Source organism: Eumetopias jubatus, unplaced genomic scaffold (genome assembly GCF_037043125.1).
Source record: "Eumetopias jubatus isolate StellerSeaLion01/CBP00866 unplaced genomic scaffold, mEumJub1_p1.0 scaffold_3, whole genome shotgun sequence".
NCBI classification, from domain to species: Eukaryota; Metazoa; Chordata; class Mammalia; order Carnivora; family Otariidae; genus Eumetopias; species Eumetopias jubatus.
The window spans coordinates 103429931-103448617 of record NW_028274809.1 but is presented as its reverse complement, the minus strand read 5'-3'; the positions used below and the strand labels follow the sequence as shown (position 1 = coordinate 103448617).

At 41.4% G+C, this 18687-nt stretch overlaps 1 protein-coding gene across 1 annotated transcript in view; it reads left to right on the top strand.

Moving 5' to 3' along the window:
- CLASP1 (cytoplasmic linker associated protein 1) overlaps positions 1 to 18687 on the top strand; it is a 260166-nt gene that overhangs the window by 95039 nt on the left and 146440 nt on the right. Inside the window, exons 7-8 of the mRNA XM_088021764.1 lie at positions 3836 to 3933; positions 15152 to 15219. Of these exons, the coding sequence (XP_087877890.1) occupies positions 3836 to 3933; positions 15152 to 15219 (166 nt within the window). The remainder of the gene's footprint in view (positions 1 to 3835; positions 3934 to 15151; positions 15220 to 18687) is intronic.

Sequence of the window (18687 nt, the reverse complement as noted above, 5' to 3'; positions counted from 1 at the left end):
AGTTTACTGAAGCACGCTTTATGTTTCAGCATTAATTTAAAAAGAAACTTTTTTTTTTTAATTCTAAGTTACCAAATGGGTTATTTGGCGTTTTCTCCCTTTTTGGTCTTGTCCCCATTTTTTGTTTTCTATGGGGGAAAAAGAAATCCTTTATTGAGGTCACACGTGGCGATTGCTGCTATCACATGGTATCCTTAAGTCGAGCAGGAAAGCCAGCTTGGCTAGCTGAATGTCCTCCTTCCTAACTCAGGCGCTGTCACTGGCCACTCGGGTGATGTGAATCCGCACGGTGGGCCCCGGGACACCAAGCATTGGGGCACAGTGACGTCGGGGCTCCGTGGGCAGCTTTGGGCAGTCTGTCGCAGACAGAGCCGGGATACCCGAGCCTGCGCGCTCAGACGGTCTTCCGTTGCTTCTCAGCTGCCTTAGGAGTGTTTATCTGCGCATGCACAGACACGCGCGGCCCACACCTGCCAGGACCCTCCTGCCGGGGAAGTTGACCACCCGCTTCTCTGCTGTTGATGCTGAGTCATCCCTCCTCTCGGGGGACGCGTGTATGCCACACGTGCCTGTGCTTTTGCCTTTACTTTAATCTTCTTGTTAGTCTTTCCTGCTGTGCGCCCCAGCAGGTGGCCAGGCGCCTCTGTATCCCAGTAAACAGTGGTCCCAGGAGGAAGGTCATAGATCTGAAGACCTCCGGTTCTGTAGAGCATTCAACTCAGGCCTGCCAGGCAGCGCTTAATGTATTGGAGTGCTTTTGTAGTCCCAGTGGCCTGAAAAGTTGGAGTTCCTTTTTAATGGCGAGCCTGAGGGCGGGCAGAAGCAGTGTGGGGCCCGCGTGGCTGTGTTAGAAGCGAGTGCTGCGTTGTTGTGCCTTCAGTCTGAGTTGCTTGTACAGAGCCTCCCTTCTCAGTTGGAGTATAGTACTTTGTAGGACCGGAGAAAATGCGCTGTGCCGCATTTCCTGAATCGAGGGTGCTTTAGACCCTCAGATGCTTTCTGACCCTATAGCTTTGTAAGGCTGAGGAATGACGATTTCAAAGGCTAAGGAGATTGGTTTAGAAGATGTAGATATACTGCTTCCACTAGCCTCATGTTGAGTGTTTTATACACACAACATACAGGTTCCAAACTGCTGGCCTGAAACCTAAAATCGCAGCCTAATGTGCATTGTGTGTCTGCCTAACGTTTTAGTTTTACATTTAAGAGTTTTGGCGTTCTTATATTTGGAAGATTTGTATTCCCGATTTCTCTCGAAAGATTAGATGTGGCAGAGCCGTTCCTACATTCCTCCAAGGGTGGGTGACGGCGACCTGTTTGCCTGACCCTCCATTTTCCCCCTTCTCTCTGCCAGCAGGGTCCCCTGCCAGAGCCATTTGTCACTGTACACCCACCTGGCTCCACCCAGGTATCAAGGTCCCTGCCTGGGCCGTGGAGGCACTTTAGTTTGGCATCTGCTAGACACTCAGATACTTGTGGAATGAATTTGTTATTTTTTCTAGCCCTCAAAGCAGCCCTCAGCTCACAGAGGAGAAAATTGAGACTAAAATAGTTTATGTATTTGATCCAGGGTTACACAGTTCCTAAATGGCCAAGGGAGGTACTCAGGTCTAGTTTGATTCTAAGGCTGGTCATTTTTCCACTAAATCTCTTAAACTAATGGCCCAGCCTTTCTCAGTAGGGCAGGATGTTGCTTGCTCATTAAGGTGATGGGCTCTGAGCAAATGTCATTAGAAAGTGAGCTGAGTCATCTTCAGGACACAGTGGCATTAACAACTTGTGTAGTATATGCGTGTTTCCATATAAAAATGATGCCTAAATTCAGAAGGTCTTTCTTTTCCCAAATAAACTGATAATCTGTATTAGTCGTCTTGAGCCACCATAACAAAATGCTATAGACCAGTAGCTTGAATAGAAATACATTTCTCGCAGTTCTGAAGCCTGGTAGTTGGGGATCAGGGTGCCAGCATCGTCTGGTTCTGGAAGGGGGTCTCCTCCTGGTTTGCACACTGCTCCCTCGCTGTGTGCTCACGTGACCTCTCTGTGCCCATGTGGAGAATGGAGGCAGCTCGTGGGTGTCTTTTCTTACAAAGACACTAATCCTGTTGTGTCAGGGCCCTATTCTTAAGACTTTGTTTAACCTGTTACTGCTTAGAGGTCCTGTCTCTAAATACAGTCATGCTGGGGGTTAGGACTTCAACATATTGGGGGGGGGGAAATGCAAACATTCAGTCTGTAACATAAAGTTTGCCCTTTTCCACCATAAGGGGAAAAATGATCAGTGAAGTTACCTGTCCTATAACCTATAACACTCGTAAATCAAGAGTAGCCTGCAGTACTGAGATTTGTAAATTGTATCCCTACTTCCTTCCTCTGTCTTTTGTCCTCTGTTATTTTTTTATTTTACTATTTTATTATGTTAATCATCATACATTACATCACCATTACATCATTAGTTTTTGATGTAGTGTTCCATGATTCATTGTTTGCGTATGACACCCAGTGCTCCATTCAGTACGTGCCCTCTTTCTCTGTTATTTTGATGTCACTGCTTGAGACCAAATACAAAATCATGTTGCTCCCCTGTCTTTGCCTACTGAAGTAAGTACCCATCTCCGCTCCTCCCAACCCTCACAGGCTGGGCTTGGTTCCATGGTATACTGAAAGTCTTTCCCCCGCATGTTTTTATTAACAAAATTTTAAATCTATAGAAAAATCTTAGGACTAGTATTAACATCTGTATCTACCAGTTAACATTGTTGTCACATTTGTTTGATCTCTCCCTGTATGTGTACACATACCCACACACAGAAATACACTCTTTTTTTCTGAACCATGGTATTTTTGCTCTGACATGATGTTTTTGCTGAGATACTTAAGTGTACATCTCTCAATAACAAGGATATTTTCTTATATAACTACATGTTATTTTCACATCTAAGAAATTTAACATTGCTAATGATGGTAATGTTTGATGTATATCCATATTCAAATTTCCCTGATTTTGTTTGTTTGTTTTAAATCTGTTTCTTAAGCCTTACTTATTGGCTGCGTTCTTATCTTAGTTCATATTTGTGTTTTTCCAACTACTTACTTGCTCTTCTTGAAGCACAGGCCATGTATCTCTGCTTTCATGCCTTTGCACACAGGCTGTACCTTGTTTGGAACCTGTCTCCTTCCATCTTTACCTGGTAAAATGCTGTCCCCTAAACACATTCTGAGTGGTTCCTTCCTCTTCCAGAAAATGTTCCTTGGTATCGTCTAGTGTGCTTGCTCCCTTCTGTAACCTGTGTGAGCTCTTTGTACTTCTGAATGGTATTTACTACATCCTGCTCTGTATTAAATGTAGAATTTATGGACTACTGCGTCCCCCTTTCTCCAGTCCCCTTTTAGGACTGTTAGCTTCTTGAATACAGGGCTCTATGTATTACGGCTTTTACTACCCATTTTTGTTTCTCACTAAGTATTTTATTGAGTTCAATCTAGAATGCTTTTTATACATGAAGTTTTGTTTTTAGTATAATTCATTTATTTGTGGTATTTTCTGTTTTGGGAAGATGGTCCGAAAATTCTGGATTCCTGACATCCTCTGAAAGAATCGAAAGCACTAGGGGATGTGGACTTTCACACGTCTCCAGGGAGGGGACCCGAATTTCCTCTTTGGAATTGTACCAGCAACATGGCTTTGTCTAGTCAAATGTCTGTAAGGGGTTGTATCACAGTTGAGTTGGTAGATTGGTGATAAACTCGGGGTGGCGTACGGCCTGTTGTGTCCCAGCAGGAAGCGCTGTGCACTGACACAGAGCAACTGTAAGATCTCTTCTTTTACATCTAGGTTCGAGACGCAGCAATAAACAGCTTAGTGGAGATTTACAGACACGTGGGAGAACGTGTGAGGGCAGACCTCAGTAAAAAAGGATTGCCGCAGTCCCGGTGAGTTCAGACTGTCTTCCTTCCTTCTGCTCTTCCCATCTTCTTTCTTCAGTTAACCTCCTGGTTTGTACTACTTAATTTATGGTGGTGATTATATTCAAAGAATATGTGGTTAGAGGATTGGCAGTCGGAGGTCTTGTCCAGATCGTGTGTCGGGGCCCCTCCCATTCAACGTCCCTAAAAGGAGGACTGTCACCCAGACATCTGGCCACATCTTGTGCCATGTATTGATTTTAGAAGCATGTTTAAAATTGGTATTGAAAATTCAGCATTCTTTTGGCCCATGTAGTTCTATATCTTGTTTGCACCAAGTACCTAGTGTAGTAGGTACTTAGAATATATTTGTTTGAATTAATGAAGCCCTTCCAGAATGAGTCTGGATAGAAATAAAGAATAATTATTCTGGAAAGCATCTTTGAAATGGTAGTGTTCTGCCAGTCTCAATATATAGAGGCCAATGCAAGGGCATGCACGTCTCATCAGATCCAAAACCACGTGAGTCCACGGAGGTCTCTGTTGTAGTCAACATTTTAAAGAAAATAATGAACAACTGGATATCTATAATTTTAACTCTGGCAGAAGAATCTTAAACCTTTTGTGCTCTGCCCCATTCTTTTAAGGGAGAGAGTAATGTTGAAGTCCTGGAAAGCTACACATGGCCTGGGCTTCTGGAGCAGCTTGTCTGAGCCTGTCACCGTGTCCCTGGAGACAGCAGAGGCCCAGAGACATGAAGTGACTTGGGAGAGCACACAGCATGAGTCAGAGCTCAGAGAGAAGCCCTGTTCTCCTGTTCTCCTGGCTCCCCTTTTAATTTTCTCTGCCCCATTTCATAAGAGTTTACAGAATATTGGGAGTCCAGATATGGGTTGGGATTTTGAAATATACTGGAGTCCTCTGTCTTGATGTCCCTTAATTTGCTATGATGGAAGCGGGCCCCTTACCCTAAAGTAAGGGTTCTGTGAGCAGGCAGGTGGGGCTATACTCTGTGTTGTTGAGAGTCCTGTATGACCCCAGGGTTGCTCTCATGATGTCCCCTGAGCTGTGTGCAAGATTATTAGATGGGGATAAAACTGTTTTCATGTTTTTTATAACAGGTGATCTGTGAGAATAGACTTATTTTGTTCCTGTGTTTTATGAACCTCAGCTTTCTTGTTTTTGAGTATATGGGAGAATACTTAGGAGAAAGGCGAACTTAAAGACAAAAACCCTACAGTGTCCTAGGGAAAATTGGAGGGCCCAGGTGAGCAGGGAGAGCAGGGCTGGAGGGAGAGGGCTGTTTACTCATGATGTCAGCATCATCGTTGGGAAGACAGGCTGTGAGCAGTGAAGCCTTTTCCTGCTCCAGGGGTGGCCTCACCAGGCTGTGTAGCTCACGGTAGCCCTAGGCCGTGAGCAGACCATCTCACTTGTCCTGTCTGAAGGCTGCTGTAGCAAGCCTGTACACCTGGGAGGTGACATGGTGACACTGAGATCTGGAGAGATAAGTGCTCAGAGGAGACTGCTGTCCTTGGGGAGGCCGGCTTGCAATGCTGGCCCTGGGCTGGCGGCTGGAAGCTTTGGTCTGGGGGCTTCCCATTCCCAAAAGAGTGGGCAAGAGTGGCTCACTGTGCCCTAGCAGTGTGTGTTACACTGAACACCTGCTTTCTTTCTGGGAGTCTGGCATGCTGGTAAATGCTACCCCAGGGAGTGTCTGTATGACCAGCCCAGCAGTGCCCTGGGAGACAGCACGGCGCACGTGTTGTGATTATCACAGCTTGTTGCTGGGGATGTTAAGCATGTCTTCTGTGATTCCACTCCACTGGGAGGGGCTCTAGGAAGCTTGTGCCTGCTTTCCTGCAGACCTCACCCCATGTACCTTCTCCCTTTGCTGGTTTCTTGGAGTGTCCTAAGTTACGATAGTGATAGCTGTGAGTGTGAATGTGTGCCGAGCCCTGAGTCCTCCCAGCCAGTCATTAAACCCGTGTGTGGACTTGGGGACCCCAACACAGAAGGCGATTTAGGTAAGGCTCCAGGGGGCAGGTAATGCCAACCAGAGCTGGGGCTAGAACCTTCTCCTTCAGCCTCCCAGTGATGGGATTTTATACCACCACCCTCCCCCCCCTTTTTTTTTTTTAAATGAAAAGAAGCTGCAGAATTTGGTCTTCTGTGAATGGGAATGAGGTTTCTGATCTCTCATGTGACCTAAAATCCTTCCTAAAATTTGTAGACCATATGCAGAGGGTAGTCCTAGGGAAATGGGCCCAGATGCTTCCCGGCTGTCGCCATAAAACTCTGGTGGGCACAGTGCCTGGAAAAGGAGGCTGTTGGTGCTTCAAAGGCATTATTCTGGGGGCGCCTGGGTGGCTCAGTTGTTAAGCGTCCGCCTTTGGCTCAGGTCATGATCTCAGGGTCCTGGGATCGAGCCTGCATTGGGCTCCCTGCTCGGCGGGAAGCCTGCTTCTCCCTCTCCCACTCCCCTTGCTTATGTTCCTGCTCTTGCTATCTCTCTCTCTCTCTCTCAAATAAATAAATAAAATGTTAAAAAAAAAAAAAAGGCATTACTCTGGTGAAAGAGGCCAAAACTTCGTGTTTCTTTGTATTTATTACAAGACACTTACCTAGCACTGTGAGGGTCAGAGCCTCTGGCTGCCACCTTTATTTTGATTTTGCCAGGAACACGTGCAAATGGAATGAAACTTTGGAAGAATCCTGCTGTTGTTTGGAAATTCATTGTCTGCTATTTGTGGCTCCAACTGGTTGACGGGAATACTTGAACATTCTAGACTTCTGTTCGTCATTTATATATATCTATTTTGCTGTTATGTGAGCATCACAGATTTTCAGCCTAGCAAGATGCCACAGGACTAATAAAGTAGCGTGGGTTATGCGTGGTTCTTTCTTTCTTTTTTCTTTTTTTTTTTTTAAAGATTTTATTATTTATTTATTTGACAGAGACACAGCAAGAGAGGGAACACAAGTAGGGGGAGTGGGAGAGGGAGAAGCAGGCTTCCCAAGGAGCAGGGAGCCCGATGTGGGGCTCAGTCCCAGGACCCTGGGATCATGACCTGAGCAGAAGGCAGACTCTTAATGACTGAGCCACCTAGGCGCCCCATGCGTAGTGCTTTCTGAAACTTGCATCCTGAAATAAAATGCTGCCCTCTTAAGAGATTGTCCATTGAGTGAGTGCTGTGTTTGAGAAGATTAATTATATCTCTAGGAAATATGTAATGAAAAAAATGCCTTGATAGTATCAGCTAAGTGACATAAACATTAAGATCAATAATATGCTTTGTGGCACAGCTCCTTTTCCCATTTCACAGGTGGGAAGAGATTTGCCCTTTCATCTGCTTTACTTTGGAGGAGCCAGAATTTTGCTTTTGGGCCATGCATTTGGTTGTTATTTGAGTCTTGTCTGTCTGGTGGCTAAAATTAATTTTTTTTTTTAAGATCTCATTTATTAGAGTGAGCAGGGGGAGGGGCAGAGGGACAAGCAGACAGTGGGGGAGCCTAACACGGGGCTCACTCCCAGGACCCGGAGATCATGACCTGAGCCGAAATCAGACGCTTAACTGACTGAGCCACCCAGGCTCCCCTCAGTGTAAATGTTAAAGCCAGTGCTCCATTGAGTCGTTCCAGCTTTCAGTGTTTCTACTGAGAATTCTAAATCCGTTCTGATTCTTCATCCTATGTAGATAACTTTGATTTTGTCTGAAACATTATGGTTGATGGGACCATTTTCATTTTTTGTGTGGTGCGCTTGGAGGCCTTTTCTATCTGGAACCTCATGTCTTTCTGAGCAAGGTACTTTAGAAATATAACTATTGTATTTATAAATATAAGTAGCATATACATATAAAAGTTATATTTATAAATATTGTAGTTATATTATGACCACTTGGATATTGGGTATTTGATTTAAAAATTTTTCCTTTCTCTTCCAATTGTATGGTCCCTTTTTATAGCATTCTGTTTCTGTTTTTTGAATAAGAGCCTTCTTGAAATATTCCTACACCATAATTTTCATATTTTTATAATTTACTATATACCCTTTAAAGTGAACAATTCAGTTGTTTCTAGTATATTCAGAAAGTTTTGTAGCTGTCACTTCTATCAAGTTTTAGAACATTCGAAAAGAATCCCTGTATCCGTCAGCAGTCACTCTCTATTCCTTCCTTCTACCTGGCAACCACTAGTCTACTTTTTATGTGTATGGATTTGTCTGTTTTGGGACATTTCATGCAAATCACACAAAATGTAACTTTTTCTTGACTGCCTTCTTTCACTTACCACAGTATCTTCCAAGTTCAACCACATTATACCATGAGTCATTCCTTTGTATTGCTGAATAAAATTCCACTGTATGTATATATCACATTTTGTTGCTCCATTCCTCTGTTGATAGACACTTGCTTCCACTTTTTGGCTATTGTGAATAATGCTACTGTGAAAGTGGATATACAGGTCTCTCTTACAGTCCCTGCATTCAGTTCTTTTGGTTAGATTTCAGAAGTAGATTTGCTGGATCACACGCTGCTATGTTTAATATTTTGAGGAACCACCATACTGTTTTCCATAGCTGATGCACCGTTTTGCATTCCTGCCAGCAGTGCCAACAGTTGTTATTCTGTGTTTTTGTATTGTTTTATTTTCTTAGTGTTTGCTCTGGGGATTTCAGTTGACATCTTAACTTATAAACACCTAGTTAGAATTATTACCCTTAATTAATTTCAGTATTAAAAACTTTACCCTTGGGACGCCTGGGTGGCTCAGTCGGTTAAGCGTCTGCCTTCGGCTCAGGTCATGATCTCAGGGTCCTGGGATCGAGTCCTGCATCAGGCTCCTTGCTCAGCGGGAAACCTGCTTCTCCCTCTGCCTGCAGCTCCCCCTGCTTGTACCCTTGCTCACTCTCTCTCGCCCACACTCGCTCTCTCTAACAAATAAATAAAATCTTAAAAAAAAACCAAAAAAACTTTAGTCTTACACAGTTCTGTTTTCTCCCCTTGTTTCTTCTGCTGTGTTTATCTATACATCTTTGTATATTACAGCCCACCAATACACACAGTTTTATACTTCTTGCTTTATGTAGTTTCTTTTTAAGTCATGTAGGACAAGAAAAAAGTTAAAAACAACAAAAAATACATTTATACTATCTGTTACATTTACCTAGGTTTTATATTTACCTTTGTAGTTACTTTTACTGGTGTTTTTTATACTGTCATGTGGATTCGGGCTAATGTATGGTCTTCTTTCATTTCCAGCTGAAGGACTTGTCTAATTTTTTTGTTTATCTAGGAATGTCTTAAATTCTCCTTCATCTCCTTCATCTCCCCCCACTCAGAGTCTGCAATTCATTATATTGGTAGTATGACTTCATGTAAAGACTGAACTGTCTGGTCCAGAGAAGATTCTCTGTTTCATTTTTGAAGGATAATTTTGTTGCATGTAGAATTCTTGGTTGAGCTTTTTATGTTTTATTTTATGTATGTACGTATTTGCTTGCTTATTTTCAAATTATTGAAGTATACTTTGTTGAGATTTTAAATGTCAAGACTGAATATGTCATCCCACTGCCACCTGTTCTCCACTTTTTTTTAATGAGAAATTATCTTAATTGATATTTTTTGTACACGATAAGTGACTTCTCTGTTGTTGCTTCCTCTTTTTTTATTTAAATTCAGTTAGCCAACATGTAGTGAATCATTAGTTTCAGATGTAGTGTTTAGTAATTTATCAGTTGCATGTAATACCCAGTGCTCATCACGTTACGTGCCCTTCTTAATGCCCATCACCTAGTTACGCTATTCCCCCCCACCTCCCTCCCCTCCAGCACCTCTGTTTCTTTCCCATAGTTAAGAGTCTCTCATGGTTTGTCTTCCTCTCTGATTTCTTCCCATTCTGTTTTCTCTTCCTTCCTCTATGATCCTCTGTGCTGTTTCTTATATTCCTCATATGAGTGAAACCATATGATAATTGTCTTTCTCTGATTGACTTATTTTGCTCAGCATAATACCTTCCAGTTCCATCCACGTTGATGTAAATGGTAAGATTTCATCCTTTCTGATGGCTGGGTAATATTCCATGCGCGCGCACACACGCGCGCACACACACAAACACATACATATACACACCACATCTTCTTTATCCATTCATCTGTCAGTGGACATCTTGGCTCTTTCCATAGTTTGGTTATTATGGACATTGCTTCTATAAACATTGGGATGCAGGTGCCTCTTTGGATCACTACATTTGTATCTTTGGGGTAAATATCTAGTAGTACAATTGCTGGGTCGTAGGGTAGCTCTATTTTTAACTTCTTGAGGAACCTCCATACTGTTTTCCAGAGTGGCTGCACCAGCTTGCATTCCCATCGAGTGTAAGAGGATTCCCCTTTCTCGGCATCCTCACCAACATTTGTTTCCTGACTTGTTTGTTGTTGCGTTCAAGATTTTCTTTGTCTTTTCTTCCCACAGCTTGTTTCTCTTATGTCTAGGTTAGGATCTCTAAGTTTACCCTATTTGAAGATTGTTGAGCTTCTTGAACATGTAGATTAATATTTATATAAATGAATTTTTTGGCCATTATTTCTCCACATGTTCTGTCGTTTTTTTCTTCTCTTCTTTTGGTATTCTCATTATGTGTATGTTGGTACGTTGGTATTATAAGAACATGAACTCTTAGGCTCTGTTCTTGTTTTGTTTCTCAGACAGGGTATTGTCTATTGATCTTCAAATTTGCAGCTTTTTTCTTCCCCCAGCAAAAATTTGTTGTTGAACCCTCTTAAGAATTTTTTTAAAAGGTTTTATTTTTTTAGGTAATCTCTATACCAACATGGGGCTTTAACCCACAACCTAGAAATGAAGAGTTGCATTCTCTATTGACCGAGCCAGCGAGACGCTCCCATCTAGTGAATTTATTTCAGTTTTTGTACTTTTCATTTCTAGAATTTCTCTATGATTCTTATGTTTTTGATTTCTTCATTGATAGTCTCTATTTGGTGACACATTGTTCTTATACTTTCCTTTAGTTTTTTCAACATATTTCTAATAGTTGATTTCAAGTATTCATCTAGTAAGTTCATTGTCTGGGCTTCCTTTAAGGATAGTTTCTTTGACTAATTTTTTTCCCCCTGTATGGGCCATATTTTCTTGTTTCTTTACGTGTACAATTTTTTTATACTTGACCAGCTAAAACTGGTCATTTACAATAATCTCTTGTGACAACTTTGGAAATCACATTTGCTCTTTCTCCAGATTTGTTGTTTCTTAAGTGATTTTCCGGAACTAATTCCATAAAGTCTGTTTTTCTTTTTCTTTTTCTTTTTTTTTTTTTGATGTGTATGGCTCCTGCGATCTCTGCTTGATTAGCTTAGTGTTCGGCTAATGATTAGACAGAGATTTCCTTGAATGCCTTCAACCAGTAAATCTCATAGCCTTTGCTGAAGGGCTGTCTGTGTATGTTGAGGAATGTTTTCAGTGTCCTGGCAGGCAGTTTATACATCTCTGCCTTCCCCTTTATTGTTTGCTTGTGCAGAGCCTCAAAGTCAGTCAGACATGAGACCTTAGTGTCTTCTTAGGTCTTTCCTCAGACTTTCTTACAGTCTCGCACATATGTGCGTAGCCTTCCAGATTCCCAGGAATATGTCAGATTTTTTCAAAGTTCCCTGTGAATATATTCTGCTCTATTTTTCTTTGTAAGTTTTTTGGTCAGTGTTTCTGCTCCAGTTTTATCACCTTGGGTGGCTGCCATGTTAAACAGTTGTTGGTGATTCTTTTTAATCATGGCTTCAGGGAAAAGAGGCTCTCCCACTAAGTGTGCTATGAATCAGGTAAAATAAAACCCTGTGAATGGGGATTCTGGGATATGCCAGACAGGCGAAATAATTACAGTTCTCTTAAAATGGGGATTTTTGTGGTGCTCCAAACTTGGTCAGTTCCTTCTAGTGGCTTCAAGGCTTCTGGTTTTCAAACTGTCGTGATTGTGAGGCTGTTGATTTTTAGCTAGTGAGTCGGAGATGGAAGTAAGACACAGCAAAACAGTGAAAAACTTGTTATCCTTAGCAAGAGTAGCCGTTTTTCTTGAAGAATGCTCCTTGGATTGTTGCCAGCCTTTGTTTAATTTCCAGAGCCTGAAAAACTTGATTTTGATAGATTTTGCCAATGTTTTCTTGGCTGCTTTGGAGGAGCAGATTTTTAGGGGTCCTTATTCTGTCATTTTGAAGGGCTCCTTCCCTGTTAGCTTTTATAATTGCAGTATTTTCTTTATCTCTTTGGAAGTATTAATGATATATTTTTAAAACTTCTCATTGCCTCTTTCCTCTGTGTTGTGATTTTGGAGTATGTGTTTGTTCATCTTGGTCTCTTTCACTTTAAAAACTTTACTCATGTATCTTTGAATGCTTGGTTATCTGCTCATATTGAAGAGTAGTGGACTAAAAAGTCAAAAGCTCTGAGTGTATGGGTGGGGCTTGATGGATTGTGAGCCTACTAGTATTTGCTTTTACGAAATTGTAATTTTTAAAAATTATCTGTCTATCTAATTTTGAGCCAGGAGGTTGGGAGGGAGAGGGAGAGAGAGAGAATCTTGAGCAGGCTCCACACCCAGCATGGAGCCCCACATGGGGCTTGAGCTCACGACCCTGAGATCATGACCTGAGCTGTGAAATCAAGAGTCGGACGCCCAACCAACTGAGACAGTCAGGCGCCCCTAAATTTATAAGATATTCTAGGAAGGAATAATTAGATCTAGATCTTAACAGTAAAATAAATGCCAGTTGGATTGCAGAGTTGAATATAAATTTTGAATTCAGAAAAACCAGGGGAAAATTGTATTGGTTATTTGTCAAAATTTAAATTTGAGATCCAGAGATTTAAAATTAAAAAGTGAAAAAAAAGTTGGTGGCTTCGGAGAGTAATCATTAGTTATATATTCAGTGTCTTTGAATGTATAAAACTCACCCTTCTGGGTTTGTGCAAATTCGTTGGTCGCAGAGAGGCGTTTCGTATTGCTGTGTTCAGAGCTAAAGGCAAAAGCCATTCCTCAGGAAGTCTTTGTTGGTGCTAGACTGTCCTGAAGCCAGGTTGCTGATCTCTTGAGGTGTAACCTTCTTAGGAGCCCCTGTATAGACATTGCTGAGCAGAGAATGAGGCAGCTAGTGAGCCCTAAGTGTAAGTAGAGGGAAAGGCACACCGCCTGAGGGAATTCTGAATTCAAGTGCAGGTACCAAAAAATAGTAATCTTTTTAGCATTTTCACACTTAGTTGTTTGGGCCAGCTTGTGGGTAGCTTGTTGTAGTTGAGGGTAATGTGGCCCCAGTGAGTAGACATTACCACAGACAAAGAGCATCTGCAGACTCTTCCACAGCGGACATTGAAAGCCTAGTTTTTTCTTGACTTCTACCAGAGCAACCCCTTCACTCCACCCTACCCCCAAGTAAAGTAGTTGGTGACTACTTTACCAACAATGGATGAAATTCTTGCCCCTGGCAGGAATTTTAGGACCAACCAGGCGAGAGGTATACCTTGTTCCTAACTTGCAAACTTGCAGGCATGCTCACGTCAGAGGGTGTAGTTGTGACACAATAAAGTGATAAGTTGGTCAGGGCATGCCCCGGCAACCTGTGTAGTGATATTATTTGTGCTCTTTGTAAGCCACTAGAGATCTTTGGTGCTTTTAAGAGGGAAGGTGATGGAAACATCATAAGAAATTTATTCTAAGGCATTTTTCCAGATCTTTAGTAACCTCTGGATATGAAAGTGAGTTTTACTCCCATCTGGTCCTGAGATGACAAATAAGATTTTTGTAATTCAGTGCCAACTTTGATTAATTGGTAGTGGCCGCCTAGAGAGGCTTTGAGAAGGATTTTGAGGCTACATCTGGGCGTAGGTGGAAAGATGGGCAGAAAAGATCGATAACCTGCCATGGAACGGGACTGGGGGAGAGACAGGATGTCAGGCTCCTTCATCCCATCCCCTTCGTTTTACCTCTCTTTGCTCATGTGTCCTTTTGGCTCCCCTGTCACTTAGGATGTGACATTCTAAGTAGAAAAGAATGAAATAGAAGCTTCAGAAGTTAAGAACTTTACACACTCAGCATCTGGCCAGCTCAGTGCTGGACTCAGTGAATGAACCATGGATGAGTGGAGGCCAGAACATACCTAGTTTCCGTAGTGAGGGCAGGAACAGGATTTACCCGGTGATGTCATGCTCCTGCGTGACATAGTGTTATATAGTTCCCATCCCTATCCCGAAGGAGAGTCCATTCTAGTTGCGAAGAAAAGACAAACATGTTTGAACTAATTAGAGCTTGTATGACAGGACAGTTTGTAAGCAGTTTCTAGTCTGGTCCCTGAAATGGGTGGTGTGGGTTTGAACGCAGGAGTACATTGCTTTGGACTCTTAGCCTTTACACTTACTCCAATGTATCTGTGTTTTGCTTTGGAAAGCCTAGTTTTTTCTTGACTTCTACCAGAGCAACCCCTTCACTCCACCCTACCCCCAATTTTTCTCTCATTACTGGTGTCACTTAGGATGGAATATTTTGACTGGTTAAGGAGTTTTGTTTCAATTTCAGTGTCAAGGTGACATTGATCCATTAATAGAAAATAAATGTTATGTAGGTTTTTTTCAGTTAAAGATCATCTAGTCACAGTGTTTGTTTCTGGAGAAATTATTTATAGCATTTTTTAATTAAGCAGAAGTCACAGAAAAGCCTTTATATTGTAATGTCAGTGCATTTTGAAAATCTTTATCCTAAGTAATCACCAGTCTGTGCTTAGACAGAAATAGGAGAAACATGCTTTTCATAATGTATACATTTTATGTAGAGCGGTCAGTCCACTTAATACAGTGCCTGCGAATATGAGCTCTGGATTCTTACTCTCAGGGCTGCCATCTCCACCCGAACTCACCATGTTACCCTATAAGGAAGTTATCTGGGCTTGATTTCCTCATCTGTAAAATGGGGATGATAATAATCTTGTATATGGCTACTGTAAGGATTAATTGAGATCTTTCAGAGAGAGTCCTAAGTCAGTGCTTAGTCTATAATAAGTGCTCGATTATTGTTGGGTGTTACTAATGTTATTAATATAGTTACTGTTTTTGTTATTAGGTGGGTTTGTATCCTTGATTTTTTTGGGGGGTGTGTGACTCAACTTCACATTAGTGTTTTAATATAATTGACTGTAAACGGTGATAGTTAATAGTTTCTATATATACACATGTATTTTTTTTTCATACAGGTTGAATGTAATTTTTACAAAATTTGATGAAGTCCAAAAATCTGGAAACATGATACAGTCCGCAAACGGTGAGTAGAAAAAGCAATCATTCTATTATCGCCTTTTCAGTTTTAGGTCAGTAAGACTTAGGCTAGTTCTGAACAGCTGAATTTGATATCTTGAGGAGAGTTTCTAGGTCTGAAGACTTACCTCCATTTACCCACTTTCCCAGGCCAGAAACGGTGGGGTTGTCGCTGACTTTCTCTTTGGATCCCAGGCATTCTGACTGTAGCCACCACTCTTCTCCTAGTGCAAGTGCTTGTAGTCTTCTACCTTTGCTCTCGCACTGGCTGCCTGACCAGTGTCCTTGCTGTTACTCTCCCCAAGCACCTAAAAGCTGTTTTTCACACAGCAGAGTAATCCTTTAATTTTTATTATTTTTAAATTTAAAAAAAATTTTTAAGTAGGGTGCCACGCCCAATGGGGAACTCCAACTCATGACCCTGAGATTGAGTCGCATGTTCTGTCGACTGAGCCAGCCAGGCACCCCTAGAGTAATCCTTTTAGGATGTAATTGATGTGATGTTAATCCCCGGTTCAGAATCCTCCAGAGGTTTTCGAGATCAGTGGCTCACCATGGCCCACAAGGCCCTGCACACAGTCTGGTGCTGACCACCGTTCTGATGTCATCCGATGTTCTTCCCCAGAGTTCTCTTGGCTCCCGTCCCATTGACCTCCTTGCTAATTTTGAACGTTCCAAGCTTCTCCTGCTTCAGGGCCTTTGCGCTTATGACTTTTTCTGTTTGAAACATTTGTCCCCTGGGTGTGTCTGTGGCCCTCCTCCTCATTCCATCCAGCCCTTGACTGCAGACACACTTCATTACCAAGGCCAGCCAGTATAGCACATCCGATGTCCTAAGGGAACTCTGTGCCTTCGTTGTGTTTAATGTTCTTTCTTACCGCATATTGCTGCAAAATAATGTGTTTATTCATGGGGGCAAGAACATTGTATTATTCCCTTCTTTATCCTTAGTGCCTCAAAAGGTCCCTGGCATGTGGTATAGGTATGCAGTAAATATTGTCAAATAAATAAAATAATGACTGAGACTTGAATTGTGACTTAATGTTTCTGGTACTTACATTCCTTTGACTATACTTTGTGGTGGTTGAGCACGTGGATATTTCTTGTGATTCCAGAAGGTGAAGAAAAGACAAGTGAATTTGGTGTATAAGTGTGTATGAGTGAAGTCCTCACAAAGCAGTTGTCACCAAGAACTTTTTCTAACTTTACATACATCATTGTATCATAGCAATTTCTGAATTGCTAGGGATCTTAGGTCACAGCATAGCTGTTGAATTTTGAAAATCTTGAAGTCATAAAAACCGGTTGTCACTTTGGGGAATGTCGCTCCTAGTACGTAAGGGCTGAGCAGGGGACAGGATGTAGGTCTTTTAAGTCCTGCTCTGCTGTGTACCTATCATTATCAGTAAGGAATTTGTCTTTGCATGGTATGTTTCTTAAAGACTGCTTAAAGAATTCTAAACATGCTTTCATTAAGCCCTCTTATTTCTCTTCCGTGTGTTTATAGAAACATAATATTAAAAGGGCAAAAAAAGAGTATTTACAGTAATTCTGCAATCACCAGTAAATCAGTGTTCATTTTTTCATATTCACTTAACAATTCATTTGTCTGTTACTGTATAATTTGTAATTTTATCATGGCATAACTTCTGTACATTGCCCTCTACATTTTTTTTTTTAAGATTTAATTTTTAAGTAATCTCTGTACCCAACGTGGGATTTGATCTTCCAGCCCTGAGGTCGAGTCACACACTCTAGTGCCTGAGCCCGCCAGGTGCCCCCTACTTTTGTATATATACTTTCATATGTGCTTTACAGTGGGTCCATGGTAGAGCTAGAACCAGAACTCTGGCTGTGGAGTTGTGTTCCTGTGATGAGTGGCATTGGTGGAGTACAAGGGCAGGGCTTCCCAGCCAGATGCCACACATGTGCTTTTAACTCTGTGTGTGTATGGGTGTTTATTTGTGTAGTTTGTGTGGTTTCCCAGTTTAAAACTTGTTGGTACCAAGATAGAAAGTACCAGGTAAAGAGGTAGTGGTGGTGGGGGCTGAGAAGTGAGTTTGTGCTTTATAGCCTGTGTTATAAATCATAACTGTGAAACAGAATCTGATTATAATACTGGCACTGGGGAGAAGGACCACACCCCTGCTGGAGGCCTTACCCAGGAGAGTGTTTGTATACTCTCTGAGTTTTAATGAGCACAACACACATGATTTAATCAAGGGTATTAAAATCCTGTGGCTTTAGGTGTGTCACAGCAACATTTTGTGCTAGACCTCCATGTGCTGTAAATACTGCCGCTGCATATCCATATATGTATATGTGGTAAAGGTAAAGAATGAAGACAGTTCTTTTAGGCATCTGTGTTAAAAATAGCAGATGGTAAGGAAATCTTAATTCAAGACTTACTGGAGGCCTTAAAATTTCAGCTTTTTGCTGTCTATATGTAGTATTACTTTTTAATTGTTAGAACCAAAACAGAATCACCTAAAGGGGTATGTATAAAGATTTTAGAATTCTTAACCCAAATAAGTTCAGTCTCTTTATGGTAACTTCGAGAGACTGGTGAGATGTTCAGTAGCTGTCAAAAGCAAACCACCTAATTTCCTTCTTTGCTTGAGTCCTTGAACATTTAGATAGCATAGAGAAACTGCAGTTGGAACATAAGAAAACCCTATTCTGATTTTTGTTTTTCTGGTTCACTGACTCCCAGTATAACCAGTTTTTCACCTCCTCTGCAAGTCAGACCATTGACTGCTCTACTTATTCTCAACTCTCCACCCTCTGCTTTCTTCAGTATGCTGCTTATATGGGTAGATTATGACCTTTCTGAAGATTCCTGTTAGTTCTCTATGTCTTTGTAGATTCCTTGGCATTTTCTGCATAGATTGACAAATCATCTGCAAGTAGGAGTAGTTTTATCTCTTTCAGATTTATATACTTATTTCTTTTTCTTGCCTTATTGCACTGGCTAGAATTTCCTCCTCTACATAAAGTCTAAGTGGTGGGAGTAGACCTCCTTATCTGGTTCCCAGTCTTAGGTCTTTCACAGCTAAGTGTGATGTTAATTGTAGGTTTTTTTTGTAGATGTTCTTTAGCAAGATGAGGTAGTTCTCATCTATTCCTATTTATCTAAATTTTTATTAGAAGTGAGTGTTGGATTATTTTGGGGGGACTTATCAGCATATTTTAAATATTGAGATAAGTCTATACCAAAAATTTGCTTTTTTAAAGTGTATATTTTTGTATATTCACAAAATTGTGCAATTATCTAATTCCAGAATATTTTTATATTCTGGAATACTTATGACCATTAGCACTCCCAATTTCCTTCTCCTCCTAGTCCTTGACCACCTACTTTCTGTCTCAAGGGATTTGCCTTTTCAGGACATTTTATATAAATGCAGTCATACAACATACGGCTTTTTACGTATGCATAATGTTTTCAGGATTCACCCGTGTATCAGTACTTCAT